Raw genomic sequence first — 21,747 nt, 5'->3', positions numbered from 1 at the left:
TTTTTCACTTTTTGCTCTCTGACTAAAAACACTTTTCCATTCGTAATTTTCAAGATCTTAAAAATTTTCAATGTAATTGTGTAACTAAAAACGCCTACAAATAAATATTAAATACCTAACTAAAGATACTGTAGGAATGACAAGCATTTAAGTACTTCTAATATGTACTTTAATAATCATTATTACTACTTGTTTAATTTCACGAATCTTAGAATTACTGTTGATGAATTTCAACATTATGTGAATTTTGTGTGCTTTTTAAATGGCTAATTTTAAAAGCTGATATGACAACACTAAATTTAGTACCGTACGGAAACTACACGACGCACGGCCGCTTTTAAGTCCGCGATAAGCTAACAAAACTCGTTGAAAATGCATACATCAAAATGGTAGAATCTCTACAAATGTTCTTATTCCTCTTCAAATCTAAATACAGACGAAAATACTCATGGTTCTCGCCGTTCTTGTGTTCAGTGCTCATAGTGTTATTGTTTTGTCATGATGTTCTATCTAGGTGTAGTGAACATAACTGTATAAACGGTGAATGTAGGAACGAGACCTGTGTATGCTTCGAAGGCTGGCAGGGTCCAGAATGTCAGCATTGCGGTGGGAAGATAAAGTGAGCACATATTCTTGCATTATAACTTAAATTTGCTTACATCAGTTCAGTGACCTATTTGACAGAAGGCATTCCCATGTAGATTCTGCATGAAAAGCCGATGACGGATTATCCAATTACCTTCTTTGGCTTCTCGGCTTCCTCTTGAGATCGCTTTCGAAGGCCGTGTCAAGTTGGAATGTATGTATGTTGGAATAGTGCATTTTCTATAATTTTCACGACACAAACATCGTGAGATTACAAACAAATGGCAAATAATTGACGTGCAAAACCAAACTTTAAATTACATTATTTTAGATGAGAAAACTTCGAACTCAAAAAAAGTGTTGGCTAGGGTTTTAAATATTATACTATATTTACAAACAAACTTATATGTACATACATAACCTTTCCAGCATCTGAAAGGATCTGTTGAGAAAAGAAATAGAGAAAGTAAAGCATAGTAAATAACTTTGAAAACAAACAATAAAAGTAAAACCTTATTATGTTTATCAAAAGTTATTATTAGCATGGGCTATAACAAATTAAGTCAAAACATAAAAACATTTTTGAAGTGGGATAAAGCCAGAGAAATGATTATTTACACCACAGTGTTATAGTATTATTTTGACTTTAGACATTAATTTTAATTTTTATTGCGATATATGCCAAGTTAAAATACTAAAGAGATTCCCAACCTTTTTTTGCCACTTAAAATTTTGCAAGTAACGCTACAACTTGTGATCCCTTAACATTATTCCTCGCTATCATCATCCTCTGGTCTTCTATGGAACATGGACCATAACAGTCTACCTGATTTACTGATTTGGGGATAACTGAGCTATACTAGGTCATTACCCTCTTTAATGTATCACTTAAAATCAAATTAAATTTGACTTCCTTTTACCAAAATACATTAATGATAATGTTGGTGCCTTACTTAATTGTTTAGTTTTTGTTAACCCACTTTATGTAGTGATAATTGTATTAAATATCTTCAGAAGTGATTAGTTAGTAGTAGTTTCTTTTTTAATGTAACTAACCTCCACAGTTTGAATGTATTGACTTGAAAATTTGTATAGGAGCTTGTAAGGTTTACAATAAGAATAATCTTCCTCCCTCTGTCTGCCTTATGTATCCCACAAGGTGGTGGGGTCAACTTTCCCAATCAGTCTCTTCTCCGACCTCAACATCTTCTGGGACTTGCTACTCACTCTTGTCTTAAACCACTACATCATTCCGTCTCATTTTGGGTCTGCCTCTGGATCTGTGACCAGGGTGGTAAAGTTGTTTTCCCTCTCTATGTAAAACTGTAATGACATCTTAGCAGTTAAACCCATGGGAAGATACTTTACGAGTCTTAAATGCCCACTGTATAATATGTTTGGGTCCGAAAAACATAGTTACCTTGCCTATATCCAAACGGAAGTTATTGTCTACAATTTTTGGTATTTAATACCAGTATTCATGTTTAATTTTATAAGGATCTAGACTACTTATTACTCCTACTTATCATCCCAATGTAATAATGCAGGATCAAACTTATTTGTTAACATTTGCAAACTTGATTTCCTTAATTATAATTGAGTTTGAAACTTGTTGGTAAACCTGTTTTTTTCTTATATATGTACACTAATATTATAAAGAGATTTGATTGCTTGTTTATTTATGTGTTTGTTAGCATTGAACAGGCATCAAAACTACTGAACTTTGAGAGTCGAGATGCTACACTTTCAGGTCTCATATGCTTTATATATTACTAGCTGTCGCCCATGACTTTGTCCGCACAGGATTTTAAAAAAAACTTAATAAATAGCCTATGTGTTCTACCAGACAAAATCTATGTTGTCTATGTTCGAGATCTATGAAAAATTTCAACACAATTCATTTAGCCATTGCCGAGATACCTTAAAACAAATATCTATCCATCTAAACATTAGTATTTATTCAATTTGTAAGATAACCTTAGATTTTTTAATTCCATGCAGACAAAGTCACAGGCTACTGGTATATTGAATAAGAATTTTGAGAGAGATGACATATTAATATAATATAATATATTGTTACATAGTACATTTTAAAATGCATAAATGCATAAGTTATGTGAGAACACATACATATGTATTATGTAAATATATTCATCAATTTTTATTTTATGTCAAAGTATACAAATTACAATCATTTTAAAATAAATATCTGCAAAATCAAATATAAAATTTCATGTTGAAGTGATGTATTTAAGCATGGGTTTCCACTGCCGATGCACTTATATAAAACATTCTGGCATCCTTCACTTTCTATTCTAATTAAAGATATCTGGAAGAATAGATTGTGTTTTTTTAAATTACACTTGAACGGTATCGCGGGCGACAGCTGTTATTAAATACAAGTGACACGGTAATAGAATTTCATGGTTAAATATTTAAAAATATGTGTCCATGGGACATTATGAATGAAATTTTTAGTTACTTTTAAACAATGTCCATATCTGCATGTTAACTGGCTATTTATTTCATTTTATTCTCTATAGAACACTACCTTTTGTGTAACATGTGATAAAATCATTTTACACAATTCAATTTGTATTTTGTGTCCTTGACACTTATTAAACTTGTAATTTTGACGGCTCGGTAGTTGTTGATTTTATTTCTTTATCTAGTAGCTGTCACCCACACCTAGATCTGCTTAATTAAAAAAAAAACTTAGATAGTGTGTGTATCTCCAGACTATGCTCTACATCTATGCTAAATTTCAGCGAGATGCATGCAGACATTCTGGAGATACCTTCAAACAAACTTCCATCGATCCATCCAAACATGCGCATTTATAATATTAGTAAGATTTTGGCAGCTACATTGAGAAATGTATGCTTTTATTGTCTTGATGTGTTGAGAGTATACATAAAAATATTGAAAAGTGTTGGTGTATACCGGGGAATCATCAGACTTGCAATCTACAGGTTCAGGACCATTCCCACCATAACCCAATGTGTTTTTTTTAATTTCACATATACATTTCTGTCTTACTTTCTTAGTCTCACCAGATGGTGATTACATAAATAGAATTAACAAGTAAAATACATAGAAATATCAGAGTGATGATATAAATAAATAAAATTGTATTGAGTATTGATAAAAAGTGCTTGTAAAATAAATGCAAAAGATACAAGATAATTGCATAGGAATCTACCAAATGCATCCATAATGTATGAAATGTAAATAAATCCATAGCAATGTGCGGCAACATGGAAACTTGATCTCTTTTGTCTTTTAGAAGGGCGTCAATTCGTATCAATGCACGTAGGCGTGATTGTATACGTTAAACTGTTAGCAGACACGCAAGGCTGCTGGTAATGTAACAATCGATAACATATCGTTGCACTTATTGTCATGTATGCAGCTACAATATGATATAAAAATTATTTAATCTAACTTCCAGGACTTTATATCAATAAATATTGTTAAATAGTTTCAATTAATGTAATGAGATCGAATGTGGATGGCTACAAAGATCAAAAAATGTTTAGATGGTGTTGACGATAGAATTTAAAAGCATTCTTAATATGTTTTGTAATTTAATTTCACTTAATTGTAGTATTGTGTTTTGTTTATTTTCTTTAAATAATCTTTTTCTTATGTTATCATCATAATCAACCTAAATTCTTCCACTGCTGGACGTAGGCCTCCCCCATCGATGGCCACAATGCCTGGTCCTTTTTTTTCAGAGGGGAATGTTTTAGGGATACTCCATGCCTCGGGGAAGGCATGGTAGTTATGTGGTATTCTCTCCCCGAATAAGAGCATACCGAATATCGTTTGTCAAACATACTGTGTGCATATTGAAAATCTGTGGTTTCATTTCGCTGTATCACCGCCATCCTCTGCAGGGATAGGCAGGTTGATTATGAAATAGTTTCAATTAAATCAACATCCAACTAAAGGATTTTACAAGATTATAGATGTAGGTTTTGTCTTAGTACTTTTTGTCTATTGAGAAATTCCATAATATTGATATATGTTTGCCATTGGTTAATTTTGTTTTGAAATACCTCCAACCAATTTGCCTTTAATACTATCAGGAAATTAATTTGATGGATGCATGGATTGATGTTTATTTGAATGTATTCAGAATGACTGCATGGATCTTGCTGAAATTTGACATAAATGTAAAACAGTCCGGAGGAACACATAGGCTATTAATTTAATAACAGTGTTGAGGGCAACTAGTTTTTTATATAGAAAGTATGAAATGAGAGAGAAAATTGTCATAAAATTGGTTTGAGTTATAACATTTCGACTGTTCCTTATTTCCAGATTGAGTGCCGCAAGTGGTGTGATAACGGATGGTCCTGGGAACTACAGTGTGAGTACAGCATGTTCGTGGCTGGTGGCTCCGCCCCGGCTCGGCCCTGGCCCGCCTCCTTTGCGGATACGTTTGGAGAGCTTTGCAACAGAGTGCGGTTGGGACCACCTGTATGTTTATGACGGGGACAGTGTACGGGCGGAACGGTTACTCGCCGTATTCAGGTAACATAGAAGAATTTTTACTTTAAACAATCCATAAGTTTTTATGAACATGATTATGAAATCAATGGTAAGCTGTTAATAAAATAAAAATTATTATTTTTTTTATTTTAGTGGTGTGTTGGACGACGGTGATTTTGGATGGACGAGACAAGTTATAGCGCGGTCAGGGAGTGCGTTGCTTCACTTTTTTTCTGACGACGCTTATGCTATGGAAGGCTTCAATGTCACTTACGCTGCATACTCTTGTCCTTCAGATGATCATCGTACTAACTGCTCAAGTAAGTAGAAATTGAACCGATAGTTGCATTGTTTGTGGCAGATGGGTTCTTAATTTTTTTGTTCACCAGATCATGGGGAATGTGAAGATGGTGTATGCAGATGTGAGCCAGATTGGGTGGGCGTGGCTTGCGATGAACCGCTTTGTCCAGGTAAAACGTTGATTGATTGTACACGGCTTTAGTTGACTCCAGCCTAGTTAAGGTCACCTAAATAATTTATGGTTTGGTAAATAATTATCAAAGAAACAGTTGTTGTTTTTTTGTTGTATAGAGGGAGGACATTTATTAGCAAACCAAAACAGGGAAATTAATTTTTAATGTTAACATTGTGCTTAGGTTGAAAACTTGTTTTAGTAACTAAAATGTAAGATTATAACTCTTATGGTGACAGTTATTTTCATGTCCCGACACTGTATTTTATTGCCTCTCCACTATTGGAGTTAGCCTAGCGGGATAGGTATTACTGTTGGTTTTGACTTCATTGAGACATACACTGGCACATATTATCTCTCGCATTATGTTTGAATAAAAACAGAGAAAATAATGTGTTTCAGATGACTGCAATGCTGAGTACGGTGCGGGGGAGTGTACTAGGGCGGGATGTGAATGCGCGTCTTCGCGTGCGGGTCCAGCGTGCGCACGCGACGCGGCCTCAGCGGGGTGGGAGTGGCGCTGGCGGGAGGCGGGTGACGCGCGCCCCTCCCTGCCTACGCCTGCGCATGCCCCGCCCCCCGCCGCTGCACACGCGCTGCTCGCTGCCGGCCCCGACCTGCTGCGAGTAGGCGGGGAGACGTTCTCACATGCTGATTTTATGTACAGGTAAAACTTTTGTATGATCTAGATATTTTTGTATAATATAGATATTTATTTTAATCTTACTTCTTACTAATATTATGAATGGTTACCAGGTTTGGATGGATGGATGTTTGTTTGGAGATATCTCCAGAGCGGCTTTTTTTTAATAGCTAGTTTAAAATATGTTGTAAATTAGCTATCGCACGAGACCCCCACGGCGCCGAACTAAAAAAAATTAGCCTATGTGTTTGTCCAGTCTACATTCTACGTCTGTGTCAGATTTCAGCGAGATCCGTTTAGCTGTTCTGAAGTTACCTAATCAAAAACATCCATCCTTACATCTACCCATTCGCATTTATGATATAAAATTTAAATTGCCAAGCATTTATGTTTATAATCTATGATTCTATGTATTTTTTTTATTATGAAAACTTTTTGTTCATTAAAAATATGGAGCCATAGATTGCAGCAGTATGGAATGTTCCTATGGTCAACTTTAGGTATTTTTTTTCAGATATAAAACTGCAGAAAACCGGTGGTATCCTATAAAAGCGATAGACGAGGGTGCGATCAGTCCAGCGCCGAGGTTCGCCCACTCCGCAGTCATGTATGGAGACGAGGTCATCGTGTATGGAGGAGTTGTGGCTTCTGATGAACCTGAAAGAGGGTGAGTTATTAATAAAATATTTAACTACCGTACTCAGAGACCAATCATCGCCTAAACAGCAATTTAAGTGGAATCTAATACACAATAATACACACCAAAAGACTTTAATATGATTTTTAAAACGCATATTTGCAATTAGCTTCTTTATGACGTCATCGACTAAATATGTTAAAATCTGTATGAGAGTTGCACATCCGCGAGAGGTGCAAATTTTATCGATGGTTTACGAAAACATTCTCACGAATTTTCGTGCTAGGCCCTCTGTAATGTTTAAGCGGTTTTTTTTCTTGTTTGTTTTCTTTATGTGTTGCTAAGTTACTGGAATTAATATAATTGCTTGTTTGTTATGGTAGGGGTGGTCTGGCGGGGCTGGAGGGTCGTGCTGGCGAGGTGACCAACGAGGTGTGGAGAGGGCGGATACAGGAGAACACGGTCATCTGGAGCAACGCCACGCCCACCGCCTGCTCCCCGCACAGGACCGCCCCATTGAAGCATTGCGGTCAGTAAACTAATATCCAAAACATTAACCAAAAAGTATAAATTTTAATTGCATATTCTTTCTTAACCAAATTGAAAGTTTATTTATTATACTAGTTGTCGCACGCGACTTTGTCCGCGCGGAATTATAAAAAAACTTAATTAGTAGTCTATGTGTTCTATATGTATGCTAAAGTTCAGCGAGATTTAATTAGCCATTCTGGAGATAACTTCTGACAAACATCCATCCATTCATCTATACATCCGAACATTCGTATTTATAATATTAGTAAGATTGTTATTTTGTTATTTAGGAGGTCTACACTTGTCCGGGCACACGGCGGTGCTCGCTCACATAGGACCCACCCAGAAGGCAGTCATGGTGGTTTTTTTCGGTCACTCACCACATTACGGGTACATGCATATTGTGCAGGTGAGTTATTTACCAAAAAAAATGTCAAAATAATTATTAATCTTCTGAGAGACGTCAAATGGAAGTAATTTCGAGGACAGTCTGATAAAATTGCGTGTCAGACACTTAATTATAATCCTATTCAAATTTCCAGGTATTAGAAAAAGGTGGGAAGGGGAAGTTGATTTGATGTGGAGGGGAACGCATAAAATGGGAGAAAAAAAAACCCTTTTTTTGTGTCCCCTTCTACGTCCATTAAAATAGTGGTCACTTAACTGTGGTAGCCTCTTGGTTGTTTTCTACCTTACAATATAGACAAATGAATAAAAATATTATGTTTGTAGGAGTATCACATAGAGGAGGGGGCGTGGTCAGCCCCGCCCACCAAGGGGTGGTCCGCACGCGCTGGCTTCGGTCACTCTGCCGCGTGGGACCCGCTCTCACGCCGTGTCTACGTACATGCAGGACTTGTGTCTGAATCTGAAGCCGCACAGGTTAGTAAATCTTAAAATATATATTTTTTCATTGTTTTTTTAAACTGTGTTAAAGCTGAAATATCTAAAAAAGGTATGTTATCTCTATTTTCCAAACATAACGAGAAGGACAGATTATTTTGCTAATTAAGGTTTTCTGTAGAAAACTATTACTATTATACAACTAGTGACAAAACTTGTTCAGTTATGACTATACTAGCTTTTGCCCGCAACTTCGTCCGCGCGGAATTAAAGAAGAAACCACTTAGTTTATGAGTTCTTGTAGATTTATATATCTATGTTAAATTTCATCGAGATCCGCTAAGCAGATACGTAGTTACAAATATCCAAGTATGATATTATGATTTGATTACAGGCGCCGTCGTCAGCGTTGTATGAATACGAGGTGGAGAGTCGCGTGTGGAGGCCGCTGCCTTCTGCCCCCACACCTAGATATCTGCATACAGCTATATTTGTATCACCAGGTCAGAAATGTACACATAATATACGATTACTTAGTATTAGCACTATTTTGTGTCTAGCCCAACCAAGAAAATAAGAAATCTACCCTAAAACCAAGGATAGGGGGCGCCTCCATCGCCTTTTTACTACGGAATTATATGAGTTTCTCGAGAAATAGTTACATATCTTATGGAATCTTAAAGATGTTACTCTGTTTGTCAATTTTTCTGATTTTTATTAGAGATTTTTATATATTTAGTCAGACTACTGGTTACAAGATATACTAATATCATGAAAAATCACTATATTAAATTCAATTTCTGTCTTAATTTTGCTGTTTTTTTTTAAATTTCTAATTGTTCACATATATGTTACAGGTGTGATGTTGGTGTTCGGTGGTAACGCACACAACGACAGCGCGCCCGCCGCCCCCGCCACCCCCGCCGCCTCCAAGTGTTACTCCGCTGCTGCGATGATCTATGACGTCAGGTCTGTGACGTCATCTGCACATACAAACTATGAAACGTTAAAACATGATATTTAATATCATTAACATATAAAGATAGAGATGGAGGAACATAAGAGATGATTTTTCATTTTTCACTGTAATTAGTACATCTAATGCATGAGAAAAACTGAACGTTCTATATAGATTGCGCTAGCGTCAAGAGTTCCCTGTTCATCGGTAAAATTGTTTGTATGTAATTTTGTCGTTTTTTGAGTGTAAATTAAAAATGTGTTCCTTTTTTACTATCTGAATTAAAAAAGTTCCGAAGCAAAAATGTGTCCGCAGCTAGAATTAGCCATTTTTTGCCATGCATAATTTGTGAACTGTTTAAAATTTTTTTTTTTTGAGTGACTTACTTTCTAGTGCGTACGTTTCGTCCACATGATCACTTAACATCAGTTGGGATCGTAGTCTAACGCTGGCTTTCTCAACATATAAAATAATAATGTGTTTGTTTGTACAGATGTGGCGTGTGGCATTCAGCGCCGGAGCCGCGTGGTGCAGCTCGTGCTGCGCACGCGGCGGCTCTCATCACACACCGGGGACGCAAATCTGCTATTATATATGGCGGGTGAGATATAGCTAGCTGTCGCATGCGACTGCGTCCGTGCTGAATTAAAAAAATAAAAAAAAACTTAATTAGTAGCACGTGTTCTACCAGAATATGTTCTATAGCTATGCCAAGTTGAAGTGAGATCCCTTTTGTTGGTCTGGAGATACGTTCTAATAATCATATAATCTTTAGCGTTTATAATATTACTAACTGTCGCCCGCAACTCCGTCCATGCGGGATAAAAAAAGCTTAATAAGACTATGTTCTACATCTATGAAAATTTCAGCGAGATCCGTTGAGCCGTTTTGGAGATATCTTCAAAAATCCATCCATCCATCCATCCAAACATTTGCATTTATAATATTAGTAAGCTAGTAAAAATTGTCATTCATTTCCCTATGTTTAACAATTTCAGTTTCGACAGTCGTCTCCGATCAGACGCGCTGGTGTTTGTTGTGGGCGCGGCTTGCGCTACGTACAAGGACGAGCACTCGTGCGTCTCCGCCACACGGAACTCCGCCCTCGCGTGCGCTTGGCGGACCAGGGAGTCACTCTGTGTCGCCGTAAGTTAATTAATTTATTATTTGCGTGCCAGAGGACTAATTTTAGTCCTCTTTACTTTTTCACCTCGGTATATAAAGGGGAATGGGATTTGACAGAAAAAAAGAAAATATGCACATGCAAATTCAGTTGTCTATGGGCAATGTTCACTTCGCCATTTTGGCGAATTCCATTGGCATGGAATCTTTTGCTATAAAATCACATTAGTAGATTCCAGGATTTACATTTATCTATTTGTATTCCAGTGCTGGATTAAATGGACAATTCCTTTTGCTTTATGTTTTTGTATATTTTTACTTTTTATTCTTTGTTTTTTTTTTACTCTTTTTATCTTGGGTACGTTTTTATGTGAACATGTGGAATCAATGTTACAAATTAATTGTTTCCAGTTGGAAGAAGTCGGTTGGGCGAAGTCTTTTGATGGTACAGTGAAAACTTGCGCTGTTGAACCTGTGTTAGGTAAGACCAGATCAAATTTTAGCTAGATAAAATGTCACTTAGGATTAAAAAGAAATCAAACAACTGCATTCAAAATTAAACTTTATTTCAATAAGATAAGATTCAATTTGATTAACTGTCAGTATTAGTCTTTAAATAATTGTTTGCAGACGAAAAGCGTTGCGGTACTGCGGAGTGGTGCGGCGCGTGCACAGCTGCGGGGTGCGCGTGGTGCGGCGCCTGCTACCCCTCCGCGCAGTACTGTCTCAGGCACACACATCAGGTATGGACAAGAGACAGGTATCCCCTCTATTTATTAAAGGTAGCCAGATGGCTATGGTCAGCAATTATTTTGGCAAACGAGCAAGCGACCATCTAAATTCGCTAGCGTTGTCTATAGACAATAAATCCGTTGCCTAATTTTATTCAGTGGATAACGGGTCGTATAGAAAGAGGATATTTCCCCTTCCTATGCATCCCCTTCTCTGCCAAATCCACTTTACCTTCCCATTATTTTCTTATTAGAAAAGGATTAAAGGGAATATGAAATTATCAGACAAAATGCGGAATTGATTTCACTTTACTTGATCATTTCTGTAATATCAGACGTTTGTTTGCTCATTTACTACCGTATACTATATATGTATGTATGTATATCTAGATGGCGCTATCGTTAGAGGAGTGCGGTGGCGCAGGATCAGAGCCAGCGCGTGACGCGTGCGCTCGCTACCACTCGTGCGCAGCTTGCCACGCCCACAGACATCACCACGCCCACGTGAGTACGCACTAAGCCACGCCCACTTCATACATATGAACTGTTAGGAAGAAAATACTAAAATGTCGTCGTTTGTGTCCACTAATGATTCTGTCACTTGACTTTGTAACGATCGCGTCATTCGCGCCAAAGGACTCTAGTAATGTTTAAAAGTATGTATGTATTCTGTCTGCTTTCCAGGCGATAGAAGACGTGAACCAACGTGCCTGTTACTGGGACTATGACACTGTTAAATGTAAGCCGGCAAATACAACGGATGATATAAGGTATATGAATTGAATATTTGTTAAACATGTATATTTGAACCACTGAGAGGCGCTGCTATCGCGGTTCTGTCAAAAAATATATAAAACCTACTTAGACACAGAACATTATAAATGAAAAATATGTCATTATATTTTTCTAGCTATTTTAGCTGTGTGACAGGGGGGCGCTAGTGAGCTGTCATAATTTTATTTAACATATTTTAAGTCCAATAAGGGTATAAATCTAATGCAGTTTATTGACGTGACAGGTCTTCTATTCGTTCCTTACGAAGATTTCTATTTTTTTTATATCATAAGGTGGCAAACGAGCGAGCGGCCACCTGAAATCGCTGAAATAGCGAAGCGGCCGCTGCCCATAGACATACGCAATTGCATATGCGTTGTCTACCTTTAATCGACGGAGGAGAAGATGCATAGAAAATAAATGTTTTCCCTTCCCATGCATCATCTCATCCAGAAAGTCCACTTCCACTTACCATCCTTTCCTTTTAAGAAAAAGAGTGGGAAGGGAAAGAGGACTAATTTGATGCAGTCTTGCGCTTCTACATATTTCCATTTTTTTTTCCAGGAGTGTGTCGAGCGGTGGATGCAGCGCGCCGTGTGCGACACACACCACGTGTGCCAACTGCACAGCCGAGGAATGCATCTGGTGCGCCTCAGCCGGACGATGTGTTGATAAGGTAAGCTGATAAATATTTATAATGTTAATTCACAACAAAATCAATTATAAATAAACATAAATAATAGTCTAACAACGATATACTGTCAAAAAAAATCTTACTAATATCATAAATGTAAATGTTTACATGGATGGATGTTTGTTTGAAGTTATCTCTAGAACGGCTGAACGGATCTTGAAGAAATTTGGCATGGATGTAGGACATTTTTGACAGGGAGAACACATAGGCTACTTATAAAGTATTTTTATTCCACAAGGACGGAGTCGCGGAAGACAGCTTGTATACTTATAAAACCTATTTAGGCACTAACAATGCCATTAAAGAAAAAATACAAGACACCAGGATTTTGATTTTTTTTCAAATTGACAGGGGGTCACTATTGACTTATGACTAACCAGGTCAGATATCCTTGTTGATAATAATTTATTTAGCTATTATATATTTTTTGTTAATTATTTACAGAATGCATACGGTGCGTCGTTTCCATTGGGCGGATGTCGGGCGTGGTCGACGGGTTTGTGTGCGGGGGGCGGTGCTGCGGGTGGACGGGGCGGGGGGTGCGCGGCGCATGCTGGCTGCGCCTCGTGCCGTGCGGAGCCTGCTTGTGGCTGGTGTGATGATGGTGAAGGTGGTGGCCGGGGTACCTGCCTGCCTGGTGGACAGCGGAGACCTCACCAGCCGCATGTCTGCCCACAACACAGGTTACTATGACAAACATTATTACAGACTTTTTGTCATACTCAGAGACTTAAACCTTCACTAGAGTGTTGTTTAAGTACTCAATAAGCTAATGGGATAGTTTAAGTTGTAGTTTGATGTTAGATATCTTGGTGGCTTTTAAATTCAGATGAGCCGCTACGCAGAATAATTTGATTAATTGCGTAGTGAAATCCAGAAGGACCACCAAAATATTTGAAAATATTAGTATCAAGCTTCACTTATACTTTGACATATAAAATAAAGTTCATAATATTTGTGTTTTTTCTCAATTAAATCTTAATATGGGAAGATTACGATATGCACATGCATTACTGAATCTTTGTACATTTCCTCGCAATATCGATCTTTACTACTATTGTATAGCATTGTATCTTACTAGTATTATAAATGCGAATAATCGAATGAATACTTGAAGGTATCATCAGGTCTTTTGCATGGATCTATTTGAAATTTGGCATATATATAAAGCATTAAGTTTTTTTTTTAATTCTGCGTGTTGAGAATCTTGTAGATAGTATGTGAAAATAACTGTCAGTTAAAATATGTTGTATATAGATGGCACTTCACACGATGTCCGCTGTGTCAGTGTAACGGTCACGCGGTGTGCGACGAGGCGGCGCGGTGCGTGCAGCCGTGCGGCGCGCGCGCTGTCGGCGACCACTGCGACACGTGTGCGCCTGCGCATTGGGGCACTCCACTTAATGGAGGCGTATGTCAACGTTAGTATTCTATTTTTTTAAATATATTATCAGCTTGGAATTAATATACGATAATATAAAGAACATAATTTTGAATATATGATTATTTGAGATTTTTTAGAGGGAAGCGTCAAGTGATGTCCATCAGCGCACAGCTATAATTCAGCTGTTGAAAACATTGAAACGCTGTATATAATTTTCATTCTCTTTGATAATGGAAACAATAAAATTGTCTATCTTAAACTGTTATTCGCAATATAGATAAATAGGTTATTTTATTATTGGAAAACAAAATCACTCATGTGTCGCAACGGTTTGTTTACCATATGTCTAAGCTTGGTTCATGACGTTTTGGTTATGTCAAAATCGACCAGCTCTTACTGCTAGAGCCATCTACTGACAAACAGAGAGAACTTAGTTGCGCACCTAATAAATTTAATTAAAAACTTAAGACTAACAATCAAGTAATTTATCCGATGACGGCACCGACAAGTTCCAAGCCCATCTTGGGCTCTTCTTCAGGGTCTATGAGATTGGATTATTTCATTCTCTCTCGGTATTAACACTGGATAAATATCTTGATTTTAGTCATATATAAATAAATAATTTAATTTGTATACTGTATTGCAGCGTGTTCGTGCAATGCTCAAGCTGTGTCGTGTGCTGCTGACACTGGCCGGTGTTACTGCAGCACTAAGGGTCTGGCGGGGGATCGCTGCGACAAGTGTGATAATACTAACCACTACCATGCAGATGTTTATAACAAAGGAGCTTGTTATTGTAAGTTTTAATACAAGATTTTATACTTATTGTATTGATGGATTGCTATAGACGCAATTTTTTTGTGTGGGGAAAGTATTATGGAAAATTTTCAAATTAAATTTGTAAACATTAATCGTGAATATTCAAAAGTTGATTACAATTGAAAAATTACTTGGTACTAAAATTACTTTGCCTTTCCTCTTATCATCAGTTCACTATATGTCCCCACCGAAGGCCTCGGAGCCTACCCTAAGGTAGGGGTGACTAGGTAATCACGCTGGCCCAGTGCGGGTTGACTTAACACATATCTTTGAATTTCTTCTCAGGTATGTGCAGGTTGCATCACGCTGTTTTCCTTCACCGTAAGAACGTCGGATAAATGTACATATGTAAATCGGAAATCGAAAAACACATTGGTATACGACGGGATTCGACCCAAGACCTACAGATTACAAGTCAATCTTAATCTAGGACGTTCTTTCTCTATAAATTTTTAAATATCTTTATATAAGTTTAAATGACAATTTCCAGATGATTTAGCGGTGGACTATCAGTTCACATTCAATCTATCAAAGAAGGAGGACCGTCACTTATCAGCGATCAACTTCCGCAACGCGCCTGTGAAGCCGGACGTGGACGCGGACTTCAGCATCACGTGCTCAGCGCACGCGCGCATGAACCTGACTGTGCGCACGCGCGCTGACCCCGCTGAGCGCACGCTCTTCAGCGACCTCAACTGTACCAACTTCAGATACAAGTAACACATTCAAACTTTCTTTTATCCGGCTCGAAGGACCATATATTGACGGTCCAAGGTCAACCGTTTGCAGTTTCTTACACTGAGCAGATCTGGATGATATTTGCATTAGAGATAGATTTTTTTATCCCCTAAAATCTAAAATATAGACCAGTCTCGCATCAATTAAAATTAGATTTAAAACATTGCTTACGAGAAAGCTCTGTATTCATATAAAGTTTTTTTTATTTGTACTCATGACCTTTAATTTAAATATTACCAATAAATTGTATTGTACATTTGTTTTGCTTTCCAAACACTTATGTAATTCTTAGTGTATAATCCGATGATCTAGGCTAAGTCTAGGAGGGGAGGGGCTACCATTTATACCGCCCCCCTCACAACACCAATGCTTAGTTTTATTTTTTACTTCCATATTTCAATTTAAACCTTAATACTAGCGTAAATTTTAACTATTCCACTTTTACTTATTAAAATGCACTCACAGGTCATTGATTTTTTTTTTATATCATAAGATGGCAAACGAGTTAACGGCTACCTGAAATCGCTGAAATAGCGAAGTGACCGTTGCCCATAGACATACGCAATTACATATGCGTTGCCTAACTTTAATCGACTGAGGAGAGGATGCACAGAAAGAAAATATTTTCCTCATCCGGAAAGTCCACTTCCACTTCCCATTCTTTCCTTATAAGAAAAATGGTGGGAAGAGAAAGAGGACTAAATAAGCCTTCCGGGACACACACTCATCAGACTGTACTTGGAGTAGCTTCCACTTGACGCCTGTCTTCTGTGTGGTCGTGGTATTTCACCGGGCGAGCCGGGCCGTGCCGTGCCGATTCGTGCGAACATGTTAAAGCGGGTTCTACCAATGTTACAGAATATGTTAAAGTTATATAAATTATATCAATATATAAGAAATACACATAAATAATAAAGTAAGGCCGTTCCATTACAGGTTCGCGAAGTCTGAGCACGCATTCGGTGTTGAAGACAATGTCACTTTGACGACATTCTTCGTTTACGTGTATGACTTTCGACCTCCACTCTGGATACAGATCTCCTTCTCGCAGTATCCGAAATTGAATCTGCAGCAGTTCTTCATCACATTCTCCTCTTGTTTCCTGCTTTTGTTACTCGTTGCTGCCGCTCTGTGGAAGATTAAACAGGTGAGGGCAAATATTCATAACTATGTAATTGAGTCATCGCACTCAGAATACTTAAATGATCACTTAGGGTGTTTATATAGTCCGAGGAATTACAAGTTGCACTAGAGCTGTGTTTCCTAATTAGTGGTACGCGTTCCCACTGGGGTACGAGAAGTGGTATCAAGGGGTATCAGTAAAAAAATTAAAATGTCCAAAATAATTATTTTATTACGGTCCAGGCGTTTGAGTGTGAAGAAGTAAAAAACATACACTGACAAACTTTCGCATTTATAATATTAATGTGATTCCTACAATAAGGGGTATGCAGGTTTGAGCTCTTTTTTGAAGTGGTAAGCAGCAAAAACTAATTCGGAACCACTGCTCTAAGGGACGGCTACAAAGGGAGGTTGTAGTGAGTCAAGTTTCACATAACCCTGTCTTTCCACCAGAAAAAAGGATATCTTTTGTAGATCTCCCCCCCCCCTCAACCTCCAAATTAAAAAAATGTCGTCCATTTACAGACTATTATTTTGATAGTTATATTATGAGATTTTGAATAACTTCTCTTTGAATTGTTACTTATTTTTACATTGTTGCAAAATTTAAAGCGATATATTTTAATTTAATACGTATTTTAAATTAATGAAGATTAATTCTATAATAACATATTATATGTTGAATTCATAATAAATTTATTTACCTAGTTATGTTTTTGTGTTTAGAAATACGACATATATCGTCGCAGACAGCGGCTGTTTGTTGAGATGGAACAGATGGCGTCCAGACCATTCAGTCAAGTCTGCGTTGAACTGGAGAAAGGAGGTGGAGGTGAGTAGTGTACACCAGAAATCAAAAGTAAGGGTAGGCTTCTGAGATGCGGTCTACGCACTTCAGTTTCTTTTACCAGAAATTTCGGTGAAACATATTTAAGGACTAGCAGTCGACCGCGACTCCGTCCGCGCAGAATTAAGGAAATCTATATGTATGCCAAATTTCATCGAAATTTATTCAGTTGTTCTGGAAATACTTCCAAACAAACATTTGCATTTATAATATTAGTAAGTTAAAACATACTCTTTTACAACCATTTTGATCTTCATAATATCAATATAAACATATGGTTATCTCTGTTTCATATAGAGATTTAGGCCTCAGAAACCCACAATAAATAAGTTTATTGTTCAGGTGTGGGTGTACCAGCTCCTGTGGCGCTGGAGCCGTGCCGCGGTGGTCGGGCGGCGGTGCTGTCGCTGCTGGTGCGGCTGCCGACTGGCGGCACGGGGCGCGCGCCGCCGCTGGGCGGGCTCGCTGTCGCCTCCGCACTCGTCACACTCGGACACCACCACGCGCCGCCAGCCAAGCGACCCAGGCACCGCTGACACACACCCCACTCACAGTCAGTTAATATTCCGCACTAAGGGATAACCATAAGTTCAATTCATTTCCTTAGTATTTGGCTGCGTTCAAATTGGGAGATAAACTGCCCTTTGTTTACTAAAGTATATATGTGATATATTTAGCGATACAATCACTCTTGATCATACTGACATCTATAGTAAACAAAAGGCAGTTTTTTATATAGCCGTCGCCCGCGACTCCGTCCGCGCGGAATAAAAAAAATATAGCCTATGTGTTCTTCCGGACTAAGTTCTATATGTATGCCAAATTTTATTAAGATCCCTTCAGCCATTCTGGAGATACCTTCAAACAGACATCCATCTAAACATTCGCATTTATAATATTAGCTATATTAAAATTATATATATTTGTTTCAGATGTAAACAGCAATGTAAATAAGTGCGTATCGAATAAGTACTGTGTACATAGAAATAGTGTTTTGCTCAAACTTGTCAAGTTTGATACATTAATACTCAGCCTTCAGCTCGCCACACCGGACTGACATGGCGGCGGAGTCAAACGGAAAGTGTTAACAAATCTCATCTATTATCTATGGTTCAGTGTAAACTATAACACCAAAATGACAAAAAAAATGTTTTTTCTACTCGTATTTTTATATCATAAGGTGGCATAAGCGAGCTTCCAGAAAACAATGAAATAAAGCGACTGTTGCCCATATACAAGCTATTGCAGATGCAGAGAAAATACATAGAAAGAAAATATTTTTCCTGCCCATGTATCCCTTGTTTTTACGATGAAGGAAAACATCTTGATGCAACCTGCATATATCTGAGAAGAAATTCAAATATATGTGTGAAGTCAACCTACACTGAGCCAGTATTGACTGGCCTAATCACCCATAAGTTAGGGTAGGCTCCGAGCCCCTCGGTGGGGACGTATAGTGAGCTGATGGATGATGTATCCCTCATCTGGGAAATCCACTTCTACTTCCCATCATTTCCTTATAAGAGGATGGGAAGGGAAAAAGGACTAAAATTAGTTCTCGTGGACATTCTGAATCTTTATTCAACACAATAACATAAGCTTTAAGTTGATTCAAATTATTCGTTAAGTGGTCTTCATATTAAATTGTAAGAAATATGTAAAATTTTATAGCTTATGACAATTCAAACTATCAAATTCATATTTTTCTAGCTATTATTCCTATTTTTAAATTATATTTTACTTGTTTTACATTTACAGTTATGTTTTTAAATATGAGTAGAAAAAATATTTTTTGTCATATGCCTTTTTTTAATACTTGGACCATAGTTATTGAATATTAGTTGTCGAAGGAATCGTATCTCTTATTTTTGTTATAAATATGTTTAAAAGACTAACCGTGTGTTTCTGAGACCAAAAATATCTGTATAAAACATATCGTTGTCATTATCTTTGACAAAATACAGATAATAAGTTTTAATTGGAGATTTTGGTATCAGAAACCCACAGTAAATGGGCATTATGTAAATGTCATAATTTTTTTACCCTGTTTTATGTTGTAAGAAAGATATTTTTATATTTATTTTTAGGTTTTAGCTATTTTTTAATATCACAATATTTTTGCTTTATATCATTTTTATTACAAACATTCTAGGTGCTTATTAGTCTATGGTTTATTTTAAAAAAATTATCTGTGAATGATTCAGTGTTGCCACATTTTTAAATTACGATTTTCCCAATTCATTTTATAACAGTATTTTAAATTCCATTTTTCACTGCCATTTTTATTTAATGTCATTTAATGTTTGAAATAAATTTTATAAGCAATATAATATTTAACGTCCACATTGTATCGCTAGAGGAATTTGTGTCTTCATAACAACGATGTGATAATTGTCATCACAATGTAGTTTGTATATTTTAGATCGAGAACTTTCCATTTTTTTTTACCCTAGGACTAGAATCCTAGATCTTAGTGATTTTGAGCTAATTTTGTAGCAAACGCTAGCATACCTTGTACAGTTAGCAAAAAATGACGAGGTTAATGTTAAAAATCTTTCGCCTATGCAGAAGTTTTTAACATGATTATATAATAAATATATGTAGTACGACAAAATTATCTGACGCGGTGAGATAAAGTGTAACATTCAGTCTCACGATCCAGATAAATTTGTAGGACTATAAGTGGAAAGTGACAGTCAGTATAATTGTAAATAATTCAGCTTTGACAAGACTATGGATATTTTTCATACGACTGATATGTAAATCGTGTAAAAAGTTTATATATACAGTTTTTTTTAAAAGCATTTATTTTTTTAGATGTTGTGTCGAATTATTTTTCAAAGGCCGGCAACGCATCTGTGGTTCCTCTGGTATTGCAGATGTCTATGGGCGTTGTTGAACACCTCGGTGTTCCCGCTGCTCGTTTGTCCCCTTCTGTTATAAAAAAAATCAATTGTTTTTTTTGTTAGATAACGGTTTAATGTATAGTAGCATTTTTTTTTGTATAATTTGGTAAAAGGATATAAAATACTGAGAATTTTAAACAGATATTTATCGACTTCAAAGTAAAGAGGTTATCATTTAGTCGGTTTTTTTATCATAGTTAATTCGGACACAACATCAAAACATTTTAATGTATTTATTAATCTGTATTATAGTAGTAATTAGTTTTAAGTCATGTATGTAACTAGGTCAGCTTAAAAACGTATTTTTTTTCATAACCACAATATTAATTTAGTTTTAGTGATACTGCCAGCGTATAACATAAGCCAGTCAATTTGTATTACTTTTTATTTTTAATTTTCATATAAAAAAAGAAACTATTTGGTAGATTTTTCTTACTTATTACTTTAAACAAACAATATCATTGTAGGTTTCGACTTGAACCAACTAATCTGTGCCAAAACATTGAAATGAACTTTGGTAATAATTTATTTCGCTCTTTTTTCAACTGTTAAATAGAGTCAAAATATCATAATGAGTTTTTTCTAATATTTCAAGTCATAATTTTATTATCCCTATGTGTCAAATAATATTCTATCTTATTGCTATAATTATACGAGTAATTATTTCGGTTTTATTGAAAAAAAAAAACAAATTGTCTATGAATTATAAATATGGCTGATAAAAGAGGAAAAAAGCGTGTGCGTGATAATAGGTTTAAATATCATGAAGGTTCATTTCATTTTGTCTTAGAAATTAGTACAGATAGAAAGAAAGAGATAGATAGAAACGTCATTGAAATTTTTATTGCGTCACAATTCGCGCCAAAAATGCTTTTTAATATCTTTATTTACGTTTTGAATTAATTTGGAAATCTTTTATGTATTTTATTACCTTTTTTTTTTCTTCGATAATGTAATTGCGTGTTACAATATTTTTTTTTCTTGTATACTTTATTTTTTTTTACTTTCGATTGAATGAAATAATTATTTTGTTCATAATACTGTTATCATAAGCAATCTTGATATGCAATACGACAAATGTCAAAATATTACTTTTAAATTATATGTGTAGTTTAAAAAAAAACAAATAAATTTTGTTATTTCCAAATTTTTTAAAGCAACGATTTAATAATTCACCGTATCTATATATAGTCTACAAAACAAGAAAATAAAAAACCATTGTTAGTTTTTGCAATGTTTATTGTATAATTAATATTGCACTTTTCATGAAAAACTTACTATTGTACTAACCGTGGGTTTTCCGAGACCACAATATCTGTATAAAACATATTCTCATCCCTGTAGTGTATGTATAAACGTAATGTCGTTTGTCTCGAGCGTACACGACATAAGTACATGCCGGAGAGAGGGGGCGTCAGTCGATGTCAAACCTTTGGAACGGCAG

At 36.4% G+C, this 21,747-nt stretch overlaps 1 protein-coding gene across 1 annotated transcript; it reads left to right on the top strand.

The window, feature by feature from the left end:
- The first annotated feature begins 317 nt into the window (after positions 1-317).
- dsd (attractin-like protein dsd) lies at positions 318-18,778 on the top strand. Its single transcript, XM_013310271.1, has 26 exons — positions 318-619; positions 4,912-5,124; positions 5,236-5,402; positions 5,472-5,552; positions 5,957-6,221; positions 6,712-6,864; positions 7,218-7,363; positions 7,656-7,774; positions 8,098-8,247; positions 8,603-8,711; positions 9,066-9,177; positions 9,660-9,767; positions 10,165-10,312; positions 10,700-10,769; positions 10,919-11,031; positions 11,410-11,523; positions 11,704-11,789; positions 12,358-12,469; positions 12,932-13,170; positions 13,745-13,908; positions 14,518-14,667; positions 15,181-15,406; positions 16,365-16,575; positions 17,277-17,382; positions 17,740-17,950; positions 18,330-18,778. The coding sequence occupies exons 1-25, from the start codon at positions 387-389 to the stop codon at positions 17,931-17,933; spliced, it is 3,789 nt and encodes a 1,262-aa protein (XP_013165725.1). The 5' UTR covers positions 318-386; the 3' UTR covers positions 17,934-17,950; positions 18,330-18,778.
- The last annotated feature ends 2,969 nt before the right edge of the window (positions 18,779-21,747 follow it).

This window comes from Papilio xuthus, unplaced genomic scaffold (genome assembly GCF_000836235.2).
Source record: "Papilio xuthus unplaced genomic scaffold, Pxut_1.1 DF827756.1, whole genome shotgun sequence".
In the NCBI taxonomy this organism is placed as follows: Eukaryota; Metazoa; Arthropoda; class Insecta; order Lepidoptera; family Papilionidae; genus Papilio; species Papilio xuthus.
The sequence above is the reverse complement of the archived record's forward strand: the minus strand, read 5'-3'. Positions and strand labels throughout refer to the sequence as shown.